This window comes from Pinus tabuliformis, chromosome 9, assembly GCF_031772625.1.
Source record: "Pinus tabuliformis cultivar Carrire ecotype Pingquan chromosome 9, CPIR1, whole genome shotgun sequence".
NCBI lineage: Eukaryota > Viridiplantae > Streptophyta > Pinopsida > Pinales > Pinaceae > Pinus > Pinus tabuliformis.
This window is the reverse complement of record NC_142307.1, coordinates 850,956,563-850,975,217: the sequence shown is the minus strand read 5'-3', so window position 1 is coordinate 850,975,217 and position 18,655 is coordinate 850,956,563. Positions and strand designations below refer to the sequence as shown.

The 18,655-nt window shown below is 38.3% G+C and overlaps 1 protein-coding gene across 1 annotated transcript in view; it reads right to left on the bottom strand.

Moving 5' to 3' along the window:
• The window catches only part of LOC149151459 (gamma-tubulin complex component 4-like), a gene marked incomplete at its 5' end in the record, with an annotated part of 418,255 nt that overhangs the window by 213,503 nt on the left and 186,097 nt on the right, over nt 1-18,655 (bottom strand). The window contains one exon of the mRNA XM_089443166.1: nt 103-158. Within this exon, the coding sequence (XP_089299292.1) occupies nt 103-158 (56 nt within the window). The remainder of the gene's footprint in view (nt 1-102; nt 159-18,655) is intronic.

The following is an 18,655-nucleotide window of genomic DNA, read 5'->3' as shown; positions in this document are numbered from 1 at the left end:
CAAGGAAAACAATATATACTAGATATTCTTTTATATGAACACAAACAATAATGAAAAATTATATTCAACATAAATTACGTAAGTATTGAGAAAGTAACATACCTCAAGGACACCCTGGTAAAGTATTTATCATCATCTCCAATAGTCTTGATTGCAGCCTATATAAATTATGTGTTAAATCATATGAAAAATATAATAAATTGAATTATTATCTTAAACTAAAATTGGGTTCATAGAAGTCAAAGAAAAATACGTAAAAAAAAATGAAATTTAATATATTTTCACTATTGCAGCCATCATTGAGGAAGCAGAAGCAAGCAAGCACAAGATACATTGTTGAAATGTGGACATTTGCAAAGCCTTCAATACTAGTGTTGCAAACTTCCAGATAAGCAAAATATGGAGGGCGACATCAATTTGGGAAATCAGCAAAATTAGAAAAAGAAATTGCAAAACTCAGCTAGGATAAACTTCAACCTGAAAAATGCGGAAAACTCAACAACCTGAAAAACTCAAGTACCATCGAAGGGTGTTTTTTAAAAGTGCCATTGAACAACACAAAGAACACCAGAGAGACAGAGAGAGCAACATGGTAACTACCAGAGGGCATGAAAACAACACAGAGAATATCAGAAAGTAGTAAGTAACCTGTGATCTATAAACAAGCAACTTATAGCCCAGTCGCTTCAGCAGCACAGATACAAAACGGAATCAACTTCTCATCTCTTTTCTCTGTCCTGTACAAAGATCTGTGTCCCTCTGTCCAACACAAAGATCTCAGTTCTCTGTGCAATTTGAAATGAATTCAAGCCTAGCAGTCAAAAGAATGGCTCTGTTTATGCGATGGATTACCTTGCTGGTTGCAACCAGCAAGTCTACTCTATCTTCAGGTCTCATTTCAAGACTTCACTGGTTTACATTTGAGTGCTACAGAAAGCCAAGGCCAATTCCAGCATCTTTTCCCCAAAAATCCACTCGTAAATAAACATGTAGTGCTCCAGCAATAATAAAGAATAGGCTTGAATCAATGGCAATGTCCCAACAACGTTATATGAATAACTATATTCAGAGGAGGCCATCAATTACCAAAAGGTTCCCTCCCTTTAAACTCAGCAATTGATAAAGAAAGGATCAATTCTTTACAAGCCTATCGGTAGCAGACAACGAAAAAAGAAATAATATTTTCTATGTTGTCACATTGACCCCAACTAAGAAATGAGTCTCTAAGCAATCAACAGTTAGATGTTTGCAGCCTTTACTCTTCAGATCTACAAGGAGGAAGACATCCCACAATACCCAGTGTAGGAATGCCTCAATGCTATTCGAAGTACATTGCTCCAGCACATGTAGAGGTATTTTCTCTAGCAATGATAAAGACCAGACGTATTTTCTCCCGGGATTTATTACAATAGTTCTTGGAGAAGCCTCATAATGCTAGATCGTTTCCCCAAAACTAAGAAAATAGTGAATTGATGTTTATTTATAAATGCATTTCCATATAGCTATTTGTTAGTGGTTCTATAGAGCAAACCAAGTGCACAAGCTCTATAACAGTTCCTTGTAAATTTGTAATATAGGGGTCTGCTAGGGATGTCATTTTTATTAACGTTTGGTGGCCACAGAAATTAGAATAACGTAGTTGTTAAAGCCCTTGGGGCCCCTATATAAAGGCCCTGATAAGCATTCATTATTAGCTTATTTGCTATATTAGGACGTCAGCTAGAACATTTCATTATATCCTTTAATTTTAATTGTACCCTACTTCTCATATATATATATATATATATAGTATATACCAAGGAGAGCTAGTCTTAGCGTCATAAAATCTTGTCTTATACTTTGTATTCATTGTAAAAGGAGAATTCCCCCTCGAAGTGGATTGTAATTATTGGCTTCTTATCATTTTTAAGACACAACGTTCATAAAATTTGGTATCAGAGCATACAAACCTAGGGTTTTGCTGCTTCAAACAGATATTTGCAGCATTTTTGTCATAAGCTGTGCTTGGGGATGGTTCAGACTGAAATTTTGAGACCCATTACAAGGCAAACTGTTCAACTGAGAACACATTTGTTCTCTGTTATATTAGCCTGAACCACCCTACAGTTCTGTTGACCCAGCTCCTGCTTCCTTGCTCTCTACCTAGCCCGAATTCCCTGCACACAAATATCCATTGTCTGACCCGAATTCCTTGTGCACAGATCTTCAATTTCCTAAGATGCAACTCCTATTTCTTAGCGCAATTCTACCACAAGAAATCATCAATACTGCGCACCAGCTCCTCCAAGTAAGCACACCACAAGCCTCTCTCTCACAATCTCACAACCTTGTGCACAAAACATTTTAATAACTTGTGCCTTTCGTCCTTCCTTTATAGATTTTGTCCATGCTATAATAGGCAAGTTACAAATTTGAAAGTTGGGTTGTAACTGACTAGCTAACTGAATCGAACTGGTTCTCTTCTCCAATCATCTCTTGGAGTTATAACTCATCCTCCTTCAATCAAAGACTAAAGTTCCCAACTCGTCCTTTTCTAAATTCGAACTGCCATTTATCCTATAGTTAACTGAAGAAGACTCCTCTTTAACTGGAGCTCCAACTCTACACATGAACTTGCGATGATTATTCCCATAAACTTGAAATTAACTCACCACGACTGAAGTCTATCTCCTGAGGACAATTCAAGATTATTCTACCCAAGGCACGCACCAAAGAAGACCTTCTCTCACTACATTTTTTAACAAAACTCTGATAGAAAACCAATCACAAAATAGACACAATATTTTGGACAAGACGTCCCTGGAAAAGCCCTGAAGGGAAAACCAATTCTTCAGATCTGAGAGTTTTATTAATCTTCAACAAATTCTGCAATTGATGAATATTACAGTACTGCTTGCCAAATCCCAACAAAGCTCTAGCAAAATATTTCTTCAACTACACAAGTTGATCTAACACTTGGAAGGCTCACGTCCTCCCTCTACAATCTGACACAACGTCACACTGGCAAATACAGCTTGTATAGTTTCACATGTGCGGCTCCTGGACCCTCTAATGCTCACGGATAGACAAAATCAGCCTCCTAGCTCTTCTGGCAACTCGTATGACCCTCCTAGCAATCCGTACGGCCACCTCCTGGCAAATACGGCCTTCACAAAGAATCTCGGCCTCTCTCAAAGAAAACAAGGCACTCATTTTGACTTTCAAAGGAGTGAAGAGAAACAAGTTCTTGCACATGATCCTCCTGCATATGTAACAAGCTACCAACAAGGACTACTTCTGTGCCTAGAAATGTGGCCTGCCCAAACAAAGATAAGCCCTCACAAAAACGCAGTCAAAGGAGGTCAACGCATGCTGGTCAATGCTTGGTCAAACTGTCCAGAAATTCGGTCTCCTGAAATTTTGACCTCCTGAAATTTCGCTCTCCTGAAATTTCGACCTCCTGAAATTTTGGACTTGTGGAGAGAGAGAGAGCCAAAAATCTGTACCCAATCAATGAGGAGAAAGAGAGGGAAGTGTGAAGATGAGTGTGTCCAAATGAGGCTAAGTCACCTTCTATTTTTATGCAACGTTGAGGATGAATAGACATGACTATTGGGCTTCTGAGCCTACATAAGTTTGTTGGCCGACCTTGCCAATTTGACCATAATCAAAATAAATTCATAACTTCATTTATACATGTCAGAATCGGATGATCTTTAGATCAATCCTACACCTCTCAGAGAGAGGGATCCTAGAAAAATATCAGTTGTCATAAATAAGATGACCCATGTGGATTTTGGCCCTAGTTTCCAATTTTAACAGTATTACTCGAGGATGCAGTGAAGAGGAGGTCGAGTTTGCTTGTGGTGTTTGCAGTGGAGTTTGGTTGGAAGAAATTCCAGAGAGGAGGCATAGGAGGTTTGTTGTCATTTTGGAGAGTTTGGGAGCTGGAGGAGTGTGCTTCTTTGCAGTGTGACTTTCGCACTTCCTGGGCCAGAATAGAGGCAGCAGTGGTTGCACACGTGGGAGGTAGAGTATCACTCTTTGAGGTTGAACTTTGCCGGGGAAGTTAAGGGAAGCATTCGTGGAGGAGATTACTTTATTTCTGGAGCTTGGGAGGAGGATTTCGCTGGTGGTCCTTGCAGGTCGTATACTTGAGCAGCTTGGAGGGCATAGGGCATATTGGAGGGCGAATTTGGGAGGGTGGATTCAGACCAAACCCTTTTTGGGTTTTTGTGGGTTTTGGTCAAGGAGCTTGGGGCTAAAGTTTCATCACTTTCTGAGCACCAGAGACGGGGTTTTTCGCAATTCCTTTCCAGCCAGCAGTGTAGTTTATGGGGACAGCGCAGAGCATTAGAGGAGTAGTCATTTCCAGCTTTGTGATTATTGTCTTATCACCTAGGTTCTGTCCTGCTTGCTCTTGAGGCAAGCCTAGGCGCATTTCTCCATACTATTGTACTTGATCCATTTATTAATAAAATGGCTCAATTGGTTCTCACTTCTGGAATTTTATGAGTATTTGCTAATTGTTTCAATTTTCTATGTTGTGAATCGATTTTGCTTTTACATATCACCATTTGTTTAAGTTTGGAACATTACACTCTTTATGGATATCCAGCTCCTAGTATCTCATATTTTTTACAAGATAAGTCCAAAGTACAAGCAATAGAGTCACATATGGAGAAGACTAAAGAAACTTTGATAATTCTTAAGGAAAACCTTCAAATGGCACAAAACAGGATGAAGCAGCAAGTAGATCAACATCAAAGTGAAAGATAATTTGAGGAGGGTGATTGGGTATTTCTGAGACTACAACCTTATAAGCAATCTACACTCAAGCAAAAGAAGAATCAGAAATTAGGTCCAAAATTTTATGAATCCTACAAGATTACTTGCAAGACTGGATAAGTGGCATATGAGTTATATTTTTCTTCTTCTCACATACATAAGGTCTTTCATGTATCTTGCTTAAAAATGGTTGTGGGACAAACCATGTTAATGCAAATAGAACTTCTAGAATTAGATGAAGAAGGAAAGTTGATTCTTGAACTAGAAAACGTTATGGATCAACGTTCTTTATCTCTTCGGAAAAGAACCATTATGAAATACCAAAGCAAGTGGAAGAATACGCCTCTAGAAGAAGCTACATGGGAAGATGAGTAGTTCATGAAGAAACACCATTAATTACGAGCTTTGAAGGCAAAGCTTTTTTAAAAAGAGGTAGGCTATGTTAAGGCCCTTGGGGTCCCTATATTAAGGCCCTTGGGGCCCCTATATTGAGGGCCTAATAAACATCCATTATTATTTTATTTGTTATAATAGGAGGTCGGCTAGCACCTTTCATTGTACCCTTTAATTTTAATTGTACCTTTGGTAACCTATATATATACCAAGGAGAGATTGTCTCAAGATCATAAAATTTTGTATTATACATTGTATTCATTGTAAATGGAGGTTTCCCCCTCAAAGTGGACTGTAATTATTGGTTTCTTATCATTTTTAAGGTACAAGGTTCATAACAATAGTAAAGTAAAATAATTGTCTATGAAAAAACATCGACATTGTTACCTTATACAACAATAATAATTGGCAAAATATAAAACAAAAATTTAATCATCCCATTACTCATCACTAATAGACCTTTTTTGTATTAAAAGCTTACCAATAATCTCATGGAAACATTTATCAAATATTAATTTCAGCTCTATTATTTTATCCATTAAGGCATTTTCCAAGTACATCGTCAATTTTCACACATGGTCAACCAACTTCATCAAAATTGGAAAGTGTTGCCTTAAGAAACAGCTGGGTAGATGGACTTGGATCCACCAATAGCACCAACAACTAGTACTAGTCCTTGCAAGATCAAAGCAAAGGTCAACGAAGGGGGAAGATGGTGCTACTAGCCTACTAGTAATGAGGATCAAAATATAGGGGAAGATTTTGATGATGTCTAGTTATTCGTCGTAGCATGATGTTTTTGGACACTAGAGGCCAATTAGAGCCTTCATGATAATGTACTTCCTTTCAAATAAGTATTGCATATAGAGACATTTTTCTATATTCAGCTTTACATGTTATATATATATATAAGCAATTTGGTGTCTAATGATTTGGATTTACATAGGTGTATGTGCACACATGTGTTTGCATATATTAAATTTGCACAGTTGAGGAGGGAGGTTGAGAGACATGTCATGGAGAAGGCACCTGAGTGGTTGTATAAGTATGGCAAGGAAGAGGAGGAGAATCAAAGTGAGGAGGTTGATATGCCAACCTCAACACCATTTTCTACACATACTAAGACACCAACCAATGGTCATGCATCTCCAACCACAAGGCTTCTTTTGATATGCCAACCTCAACACCATTTTCTACACATACTAAGACACCAACCAATGGTCATGCATCTCCAACCACAAGGCTTATTCTATGAGAGGACATGCTAATCTTTTGCTCGTAAAAGCAGTATAGGCAATCCTTAGCTAGCTACTAGATTAATCACTGTAGATGGCTCATGATGAGGAGATAGATTTATTATAAATGTGACATAATTTTGTATTTATTAATCTTGAATAGAAAATTGTCAGGATTCAACATCAATAGATGATGTTTGAACTTTGATTTTCATTTAGCATCAACTACATCATATGTATTGATCTTTTTTTCCATATTTATGTGCCAATGCGTTTTGTTAACCCTCATTCCAATATAGGTACAAACAAACATTTTATTTTACTTTGCATAACGCCATTGTAAGACAAAGGATGCAAGTTAAAGCCTTGTCAGCCATGTCAATATTTGCATTGGCATGTCCTAGACCTATTATGGTTGGCCATGGCAAGTCTCTTTAGTTCCTGCTCTTAGCACCTTTCAACCTATATAGGATTGGAGGACACAGAGTGGATGACATTGGGATTTTAATGGGAGCATTTGGGGTTATGTAGGGGTAATTGTGTGAAAATTCCTAGATCTAACAATCTTTGAAATCCTACTGCAACCAACTGAATCTACTTCACCTAGATCGTAAATTACATTACAAATTTATTTCAGATTTCTTCTTGAAATATTGAAGTAAATTACTAAAGCAGCCTACACCAAATTAAATATGATTTTGAAACATAGAAACTCAGCAAGCAAATACAAACAAATAGGACACCGTTATTTTTGGACAACTGTCCCTGGAAAAACACAATGTGGGAAAACCGATGTAGCAACACTGAGGGTTTATTATTATTAAGCAGTAGCAAATTCTGAATACATCTCTAAATACCTCATAGGGTTATTTAGTTAAAGACAGAAATACTGGCAGAAAGAATTGTGAGGTTACCTCACACTATCACTGGAAATCCTAACTGATCCAGCCCCAGACTGAGCAGCCCAACGTCAAGCTCTCTGGGTGTTGCGTCACTCCTTTGGCTGGTCGACTTGCTAGCCAGGAGATTCAATTTTTGCCTCCCCGGCTCCCAGCTTCCGAAAATCGAATTCCTCTGCAAATTTCGGACTCCTCACTAGCTTTTGTGTTGCCTCTGCGTGGCTTTGCGTCAGCCCCTCTGGCTCAGTGTTGCCACTGCTTTATTACCCTCTGTCTCTCTCTGTTGATGATTCTTCGACTGAGAAAATCACTCTCTCTGGAAGCTATCCCTGCCACTCTGCTGCAAGATATCTCCTCATTCGAATTTTCCTCCTGAGAACTTCTCACTTCAGAAAATCGATTTCTTGATCTCTCTTGGTGTATTTTTCAAATGACCCTCAAGCCCCTTCTTATATCTTTATGTTGGACAACCAACAGCCTAGATTAACTCCTAATTAAAGGCTCATATCGTTTTGACTTGATCTCTGGGTGGATTTCCCAAAATGGTTTCTGGTTTCTTTGGAATGCATGTGCCCAACCTCCCTGCAAAATTTGAGGCCTAGAGGACATCTGATGCTACCCCAAATCAACACTCCCTCTTAGCGAGGAATGTGCTCTAGCAATATACTGTTGCTGCATACTACTCTGACCAAACCACTGAATTGTAGGTCTAGCATAGTTTTACAAAGCGGAACCACTGACCGACCCGATCTACCTATCAAACCAGTTTTTGAACTAGAACAAGAAAAGCCAAACTAGCCAGAATTCAATGAACTGGTCTTTAAAAAAACACATGAAATAATTAATTTTTTAAGAAAAAAATGTTTTTAAGATTTAAAACCATGATTCCAAATCATTACAGTCAAAATATGCAAAGTTTGCTCATCTATATAGCATGTAAGAGTGAATATATCAAATGGCACCAAGCGCAATACATATTAGCAACAAAATACATAATCATTGAGGTTCTAAATGGACTCTAGAGTCCAAAAACAATGCTACAAGCTATGAGGCCATTGGACTACGACAAGTCTCCATATCAGTGATCAACTTGATCACTCCTCATCATGATCAAACTCATCACCGATACTAGCATGGGATCATCAACAAGAGCTACATTAACATCATCATGCTCAGAGTTTGAGGAATCATACTCCTTCGCAACGTCAGTAGTAGTAATAGCAACAAAATAGACCTAATGGAAGCATTGTTGATTTTTTGTAGCAACCGGAGGTATTCCCGCATGCCAAAAAAGAGGCCTCCCAAGTCGACCAAGGAAAAATATGAAACAAAATTATTATTTTTGGACTTAATGTAGGCCCCAACTATCAAGTCGTCCCCACAAATGAATGGGTGTGACCCTTGATCAAAGTCCACCCCATTTGACTAATATAAATACACATTAGACTCCTCCCATTTGACCAATTCAGACATCATCATTCTCTCTTTTGTTTTCATCCACACGTGTGAAGGAAAGAGAAAGAAATTTGAAGTTTGATTAAAATAAAGAAGCTGCCATTTGACCGAGTTTGACCTACTCTATTTTGACCGAGAATCTGTTGTGTTCGACCAAGATTTTGACTGAACTTGACCACAAAGAAATAGGAAAGTTTGACAACAGAAGAGGAAGTTTCGACCACAATTTTTGGTTGCAGTCAACCATAGTCAACCGCTATAATGTTCCCATTTTCTGGTTTCCCTTATGATGCAGTTAGAGTGGATTTCCAGAGTTGGTATCAATCAAGTCACAGGAGAGAGATTACATCATCAGTGGGCCTAGAGAATTTTGGAGGGGTTTTTTGGGGTTCAATGGGGTTCACTCACTGTAAATCATCATCAGGGTCAGTTTCGCATAGCTCGTTCTTGGTTCCATTGCATTCCAACGATTCTCATAAAACAAGGATATTATCAGCGTATTTTAATTAAATACGCTAAAGGTGTCATATGGAAAGGATTATTTGGAAAAACACCTTATTGTAATAGCTCATTGGAACCGGAAAGAAAACATCTACAGGATGGGATAATGAAAAGTGACCTCCAGTGGTCGGAGAGACTGTAGAGGGAAATTTACCATTTTCCGGGATTAAAGTTGACTTAAATAAAATAAAGTAAAAAGTCAGTTAAATAAAATGAAGTAAAAAATCGCTTAAATAAAATGTAAAGGAGAAGCTTCTAGAGTGGAAATAAAATAATAAAATAAAAGTGTTTCTAGGACACTAGAGAGAGATTCATCCAATATTTAAAAGGAGGGCGAGCAAGTCATTGGGACATATTGGGAATTTGTAGCATTTCTATTGGAGAAGTTTGGGGAACGTGGTTCTCAACTTCAAAGAGCTCTAAGATGTGTCGACCACTACGTGTCAACGACCCATAGCAATACACCCCCTTTTTTTGCAAAAGGGATGGTGCCTGATCGATGTGTTCCTGCCGTCCAGCTACCATCATCAGCCTGATTGTCATGTTAGAATGTAAACCCAGTCTGCATGTGTATAATGTAAATAATCTCAGCAGATCCATGTCGTGTATGTAATCACCTAGGTAAACCTACTTTTTGGTAACGATCTACATTCCGGGAGGTTTTTTGTCTCACTGATCCATTCTCGGATGGTCGGCAGAGTTTTCCTTCAGCCTTAACCCAAAGCCGGAATGAATTTTGTCACCAGGATCTTAGGCAAGTCCTAGTGTTATAGATTGAATCTATGTAAAAGTGATTTGGGAATAATCCTAACTATTTGGTTAGGTTATTTTATTACAAATTGCTTGATCTGCTAGATTATATTTGTGTCGTAGAGCTAGGTAGTCTGTGAGGGACTTTTGCAAATGGGATTTCCCCCTTGAGATGTAAAAAATGTAAAAATCATGATGTAAAGTGTCTTGAGGGTTCGAAAAATAATTTATCCCCTTACAGGTCCTAGGTCCTAGGTAAATTTAAATTTTCCAGAGATAAAATTCGTGGATCCTTTAAAAAATTAAATCTTAACAGGTCCAGGGACTAAGGTTAATTGATTATTTTGCTAAATTTTATGCCTTGGGTCCCTAGGGTTAAGTCAAAGGAAAAATTTTGAGGAAATAAATGCAAAATTTTAATTTTTGAATTTATTAAAATGCATTTAATTGAAAAATTCGAAATTTCCTCAATATTTAAAATTTCGACGAATGAGATTAAAAGAAATTTTGATCCTCATCAACGATAAAGATCACTTTGACAAGGATCACTCGAACTAGCTGTTGGAGGATTTATCTTTAAATAGGAGGTCATTTGTCAGTCAAGATCATCCGATCTTTTGATCGTGTACTAAGCAAAAAGCTCTCTTGTGATCTTTTTATGAGCAATAAAGAAAGACTTTGGGGTTAATTTCTGCTAGTGTTACTCTTCATGGAAATGCTGTAAGATGTATTATTTTCATGCATAATTTCTTTTTTGCCATTAATAATAGCTTCTGAAGAGCGATTTGAGTACAGGTATCTTGCTCAATCGCTGGGGTTTAAATGATAATTTAAGTTTTGAATATAATAGCAGGTATCTCTATAGATCTTAACTTTATTATTGTTTTCTCGCTCTATGTTGACAGCTGAATTGAGTTTTGCAGGAAAATCATTGATTATTAGATCATCGGGCATTTGGGGAAGTTCTCGACTAAGCCAGCCAACTCCCGATCCATGTTTTCTGAAGAACCCAGTTTGAATTTGATCCCGAGCTTATCATAAGATATTTTTATGGGTGATGCATGAGGGTTTTGAGCTCAGTACCTCTTTTAAAAATTAAAAAAACTTAATTTCTTTTGCTAAATCATTAGATCTGGCTGTTGAGAGCCTCAGATCAGCAGATCTGGGAACGGAGTCAGACTCACACTCCCTAGATCTGATAGATCTGCCATTTATGTACATAGATCTGTAAAATTTTAGTTTTCTGGCTTGGGTGTTTTTTGGGTCATTGTATATATCGTTTGGGTGTTTTCCTATAGCTACAGATCTGAAGCTGAAAGCTGTGCAGAGTCCAGATCTAGGCCCTGGAGGGTAAGATTTGGATCTCGGGAGGTCCATCAGCATCGTTTTTTGCAGGGAATTTATTTATTTCCAGATCTGGAAAATTTAGTGAGGGTTTCATTAGGCAATCTAAAACAGGAGGATTTAAAATTTTAATTAAGATTCCTGAAAATTATTTTTAAGGGGTTTCCGAACCACCATTACGCTGATTTGTTCTTTGTTTTGCTGACGGGTTTTTCTGGGGTTTACTGTGCAATTTCGATTTTTTTTAAAACCTTTACGTTGCAGCATTCCCGCGGTCATTTCTAGTGTGGCCTCTTCCTGCAAAAAAAACGTTTTTTTTTAAACCCTCGCAAGTTGCTTCTTCACAAATCTGAATCTGCCATACCCTCTGCTTTTGATCCCTTACCCTCCTTTGTCTCTATTCAACTCCACGCTGCCTATCCACAAGGAAACCCGCACTTTTCTATCTCCGCAGCCACAGTGTTTCCCTACGTCTCAACCCCTCACTGCTTTCAAAAGACTCTATTTGCCCCTCCGTCCAAACCCTAACCTACAATAGAAAAACCCCACCTACGGATCCCTCTCTTCATCTGCGTATGCATTTGTTCCTCTGTCCCTGCTCATTGATCTCCTCAGCCCTCAACAAACCCTCAAACGCAGTATTTATTTGCTGCTTTACCCTGCGTCCTTCCTTCTAACTCGTAGATCACCTCCCATGGCTCCCTCTTGCGCCTTCTGCTCCTTCCGCCTTTCGATCCCCTCTTTGTTGCCTGCTCTCAAGCTGTCTCTCCACGCTATCCATCAAGTTTCAAACCTGGATCCCTTCTCCTCATTGTTGCGCTCTCTCTTATCGTTGTGCATTCTGCTGCCTTCAACGCTCCTTCCTCCATTACGTTGACCTCCACTCCACCGTCGGGCTCACCTGCACACATCAAAACTCAAAACATTCGATTTTATTTTTTAACTTTATGTGTGCATTAGGTTAGTTCGGTTTGTTTGATTTGTTATGTATGCACTAGGGTTAGTTTAACATATTTTGGAATTCGATTTGGTTTTGATTTTTATTCTTAAATTTTTTTTCTTTTTTCACTTTTTATTTTTCTAAATTTTTTATTTTCATTCAAAAAAAAAACATTAAGAAATTTAAAACATTTAGAAAATCATAAAAAATCTAAAAAATTCTAAAAATCCTAAACATTAAAAAATTTTAAATCTAAAAAATATAAAATTTCAAAAGTCTAAAAACATCTAAAATATTTAAAATCCAAAAACATTTAAAAAATATAAAATTAAAAAACTTTAAATCATAAATCTAAATTTGGTGACTAAGGATTTAAAATAAAATTCAGGTTTTTTTTTCGCTTAAACTCTAGAATTTTTAATGTGGCCTATGGCCCATTAAAAATTTTGATTTTTTAACCCTTCGATTAAATTAAATTCCTAAGGAATAATTAAAAAAATTTAACCTAAAGTTCCTTAGTGTCATTTGGTCATTAAATGCAATTTTTATGATTTTCCTATGGTCAAGGTGCGATAAACATTTTTAATCATATTTGGCTGTTGAAGAAAATTTATTAAATCTAGATTTGGGCAGTGAGCGAAAATAATTTTAAATCTAGAATTTCTTGCATATGGATTATTTATGATTGTCGCTTTTCATCGTTCTGGATAACTTGTTAATTCAAATATCGAAGGCACTGGTCTATAATTGTTTCTATCTTGTGGTCGTGTCTTGTTTACATTGGCGTTTAATCTATCAATCTGATTTAATCATTTAGATTCATCAAGTTGTCCATCATTAAAATCTCCTAGAGTCTTTTTTTCACAAGCTATCTTCATCCATTTACCTAGGGACTACCCCCCTTGACTTGCCTAAGAGAGAGTCTAAACGGAGTGAGTAAGTAAGGATCAAGAGTGACAGCCCTTACTCTGAGCGTTGTCGCGCTGCCTAGACACTTTGCGCGACAACAGGACGAAAACCCTATTGATTTCTAGTAACATCGGATGTGCTCTAAGACTCAAAATTTGCAGGGAGGCTAGGACACATGTATTCCAGAATACCAAGAAATCGTTTTGGGAAATTCCACCCAGAGAAGGTTTTATTAAAATAATTAATTATTTTTAATGGATGCCTAAGTCTAAACTTAGGAAATTAAAATAATTAAAGGGTATTAATTAAACTGAGGGTGAAACTTCTAAAAGAAGATGAGGATCAAGCCAAAATAATTTGAGCCATTGATTACAATCTAATCTGGGCCGTTGGTTACTCAAAGAGAAGATTATAAGAAGAGAATTGATGAGCATTTGAAAAACACGTCAAGTGAAATATCAAGAGATTGATTTCTGAAGAGAGCATCGCAGCAGTGGTTAGAGAAGTGATCGAGGTGATTTCTTGCAATGAGGGGCAAGGATAGTTTCCGAAGGAAGTTTTCCTGATCCAAAGAGTACAAGGCAGAGAGGGCAGAAAGACATCCAGACAGGCTGATGCAGGGCCACGCAGAGCTACGTTGTGGCAACACAGAACTTCAGAGGGAGTCCAAAATTCTGCTGAGGAACAGTCGGGATCAAGTGTCGGAGTTGAGGTGTGAGACCGAGAGGTCAGAGTGCCAAAGTTTCCAGCCAACAAAGGATCAAGAGGAGGTGCAGCGCAGTCCAAACAACAGTGACGCAGTGACTGCATGGGTGTGACATAGTACTATGCAGAGGCAGCACAAAGGCTCATCTCCTGCAGATCAGAGCCGAATCTTCCAATGACAGGGTGAGATCATCTAACTACCTTTTTGCCCATTTAGATATCTGTAGAGGATTGCAGTTGGGCATACGAAGAATTGTATTCAGAGAATTACTGCTTAATAATATAAACCCTCAGCTGCTGCACTGGTTTTCCCGCATTGGGTTTTTCCGGGGACATTTGTCCAAAAACAACGGTGTCCATTGTGTGTTGTGTATTTCTTCTTGCTCAATTCTTGTTTCTGCATATAATTTAATGAGTAAAGGTTGCAGTGTATTGGTTTCAATATTCATCGTGGAACACAGTAAATAATTTGTTCAGTTATTTAATAAATAGAAGAAACTTAATCAGTTGTTGCAATAGAAATTTGGGTCACCAGATTTTCACATGGTATCAGAGCAGCACAAGTGAAGTAACAGAGCAAAACGAAAAAGCCGAGTGTTGAAGAGGAGGGAGATAGAAGTGTTGCGTAGCCAACAAATTGAATCCCTAAAGGGATTACGCAGTCCAGGCCAGGAGGGCAAGATTCTCGAGGAAAATCTCTCTCTCTGTGAGTTGATAGACAGGTAAGATTTCCAGATCAAGATTTGTTAGTGGCAAAGGGAGAAGCGCAGCAGCAGATCAAGCGCAAAGTAGTCTTCAAGTGGGACACAGTTTTCTATAGCAGTTGTTGCAGCAAAAAAACATCAAAAGGAGGGAGACACTATTTGAGGGAATTTCTTCCTCAGAGAATTCCTAGCCAGGGAATTCGATTTCTCATTTGCTGAGCAATAGTAGAGAGGAGCAGATCTACTAACTCCAATCGGGAGTGCGTAGGGCATCATAGCTGCAACGCAGAGGAGAGAGGAGGCAGTTCGACATTTTGTTGGCAGAGATGGCAGCTAACAGGTTGAGAGATCAAGATCGGTTGGATGGAACATCCAACTATGTGATCTGGAAGGCTAGGATCTCATGCCTTTTGGATGAGCACGATCTCAAGATGTATGTTGATAGTGTGGTAGTTGTCCCCGTTGATGCAAATCCACTCAAGAAGTACAAATTTGAGATGGCGAAGGCCAAGCAGTTGATCCTCGATGGAGTGAGGGAATACATTGTATGTCACATTGTTGGCAAAGGGACAGCCAAAGAGGTGTGGGATACCTTGGCTATGCTATATCAAGGATCTTCAGAGCAGCGAAAGATGTACTTGGAGGAGAAGCTGAGATCAGCAAAGATGGAGAAAGGGGAACGCATTGATCCATTCCTATCAAAGATTCAGGAAGTCCGAGATCAGTTGGTAGTTGTAGGATCAACACCTCAGCCTACAGAGATGGTGAGGTTGGCCCCGAATTCAGTTTCAGAAGAATGGCAAGTGTTTGTCTAGACTATCCTAAGCAAAGAGAGATTGTCAGATTGGGAGGGAATGTGGGCGCTCTTCAGCAGGAAGAGATGAGGCAAGACTTAGTCAAGTGCAAACTTGATGGCAACAACAACAGTGGGACAAAGCCCAAGGAGGAGGAAGAGAATGCAACCCTTGCATCAAAGGGGCAGCAGGAGCAGCGGAAGAAGAAGAAAGATGTCTCAAAGATCAAATGTTTTCGATGTGGTGAATTTGGTCACTACGCTACACAGTGTCCTCTCAAGAAGAAGGACAAGGACGAGAAACATGATCCGCAGGCTACAACTGCAAAGATCAAGCAGGAGTTTGCCATGATTGCCTAGATACCTCTAGAGGAGAGGTGGGGTGATCTAGTACTGTAGTTCGAAAGAACTGCGGATGGGCAGGATCCTTGAGGAGTCCACCTCTTGGATCAATACCTTACTACAAGAGCCCATATCAGTGGTAGGATGGACCAGGGTCAGTTGGTGCAGAGGAGTGTTGGAGTGACAGTTGCAGTGGCTAGGAGCGCCAGAATCTAAGCAATGTAGAGCTAGTATTCACAGTAGTGCAGTTGGCACAGAGCAAAGTCAGCAGCAGTGCAGTGGTTTCAGTGACAACGCCGAGACTAGCAGTAGTCAGAACTCCAGCAGCAGATGCATCACGCTGAACATCTTTGGTTTAGTATTTTGGATGTCTTTCCGTTGTTGTTGCAGCAGAAGCAGTTGGAGAGGGTTGTAGTGCAGATGCGGAGTTGACAGTGGCAAGGTCAGCAACAACACAGATGCAGCATTTGCACAGTGGTTGGTGGGTGGGCAGTGATGTCAGACATCAATAGCGTAGAGGGAGATGTTGCAGAGTCAGGGTGATACTTCAGCAGGTTGCATTACTAGAGCACATTCCTCGCTAAGAGGGAGTGTTGATTTCTGGTAGCATCGGATGTAACTTAAGATTCAAAATTTGCAAGGAGGCTAAGACACATACATTCCATAATAACCAGAAATCGTTTTTGGAAATTCCACCTGAAGAAGGTTTTATTAAAATAATTAATTATTTTTAATGGATGCCTAAGTCTAAACATAGGAAATTAAAATAATTAATGGGTATTAATTAAACTGAGGGTGAAACTTCTAAAAGAAGACGAGGATCAAGCCAAAATGTATTGGAATAAAAGAAATGTTAGAAACCAGGACAATACTGAGGGGTGGTGAATTAGTATTGTAGGAATTTTAAAAACTTTCTTTCACTTGTAAAAGATACTAGGACACCAATGACTACTTCAACAACAATTCATATCAACATCAAAAGAATGAATATAAGAAGCACAAAATATCACACATGGACTCTTCAAACTTTTCTTCAATTTACTTCACAATGGCAAGCTTCTACTTATTGTTACAAAATTCTCTAGATACAACTAGAAGGAAGCTACTACTCCCTGATTTATCAGCTATAATTAAAAGGAGCTACAACCCCTAGTTTATTAACTACCACTAAAAGAAGCTCGAAACCCTAACTTTTACTAGCGACTACAAGAAGGAGCCATAGTTATCAGAACTGGACCGATCATTGAACTGGTAGACCCCCCAGACAGGGAACTAGTCAGAACCATACGGAAACCGGTAAAAAAACATACCAAAAAACCAATCAACCATAAACACATAAAATGTTCAAAATTTAAACAAAAACATATATATTCATGTGCATCCATATGAATCCAAACCATTTATACACAAATAAGAAAAATGTCACTTTATATAGCATGTAAGGGTGCACATAACCAAAATAGCACCAAGTGAAATCCATAACTAAATCGAAAATACATCAACAAACAAGCTCCACATGGCCTCTCGCATCCTAAAAAAAAAGTATGATACAACAAATACCTACATATCATCAAAATCATTTGCTATATTGGGATCTTCGTCATCAATATCACCCTCTAAGCATTAAAATAAGATAGAAAAATCATAGCATGTCAAGTCAAAATTTTGTTTGAGTGATGGGTATTTTTTTAGTATGCTCATGATAGAAGAGTTCGGCAACCAATGCCACTAACATCAAGGTACATAGAGGGCTTGGTGCTCTTGATTAAATACTAGTTCCATACCCTCGTACATCAGAAAATCCAATGTAGTGTTGTAATCCCCCCAATCCTAAACTCCTAGAAAACTGTTAAGTCTACTAGATTTTGAGTGAGATCTAAAATTCTACTTTCTCCGTATGAAATCCAATGAGGTCAAAACCACTCTCAAACATCCTAAGTCATTTACCATGAAATGCATAGCAATAGTAAGGCCATATGCTTGAATATTAGACACTCATTCTGGGCTAGTGCCCAACTAAGACAAGCATTAAAAGAAAAAAAGTAAATCAGGCCCCACTAGCCACGTTCTACATCATTTTACCATACCAAACCGGATAAAAACAATTCAAGTCATCAATTCGAACAAGTGTTTTCCTCAAAACAGTCGAACCGGTCTAAACCGGTCGGTCTGGTACAGTCCTTATAACATTGGAAGGACCTACAACCCCTGATCTGCAAGCTACCACTTGCCTGACCTCAATGATTCATCTTTCATACCATTTTCAAACTCAAATCATGAAGGCCACTTCCTTACATAAACAAATAAATTTTTCACTTCAAACACTCACCACAAAACACCTTAAACAATCTTTGATTACTGCTAGTGCTCAATCCACCAGTATTTACCAACACAGCTAACACACCTCACAATCTTGCTTAATCGTTTCTACTTATAAAGAATTTTGGACTCATATTTTTAGTCATTTAACTTTAGTCATCTTGTAATTTTATGCATGCATGAATCTTTATTTTTACCTTTGTCCTACTTCCAAAATGTTTTTTGAATGTACTCTTCAAGTCTTCAATCACTACTTACCTGTCTCTGCAAGAAATTTTGAGTTTAAACTTTAAACCGCTCAATTTGCTATTATGGAATTTTTATCAGGCTTTAATAGAGCTTTTCTAAATTTATCGCTTCGCCAAATTTAGCTAACATGCTAACTTCTTCAAATTTGTCCATGCCACTATATTTGTTGCCAACTCATCCATGCCTTCCATATATCACTTTTAGCATTTCTAGTTTGGTGGATTAAAGACCCAAATATGGCAAAGTTTGCGCTGCTGACCATTTCATGCTAAACATTCAAAAGAGGCCAAAGCACTTGTAAACTGCCACATCTAACTTTTTTGGGCCCATTGCTCTTTAGCCCTGAGGGC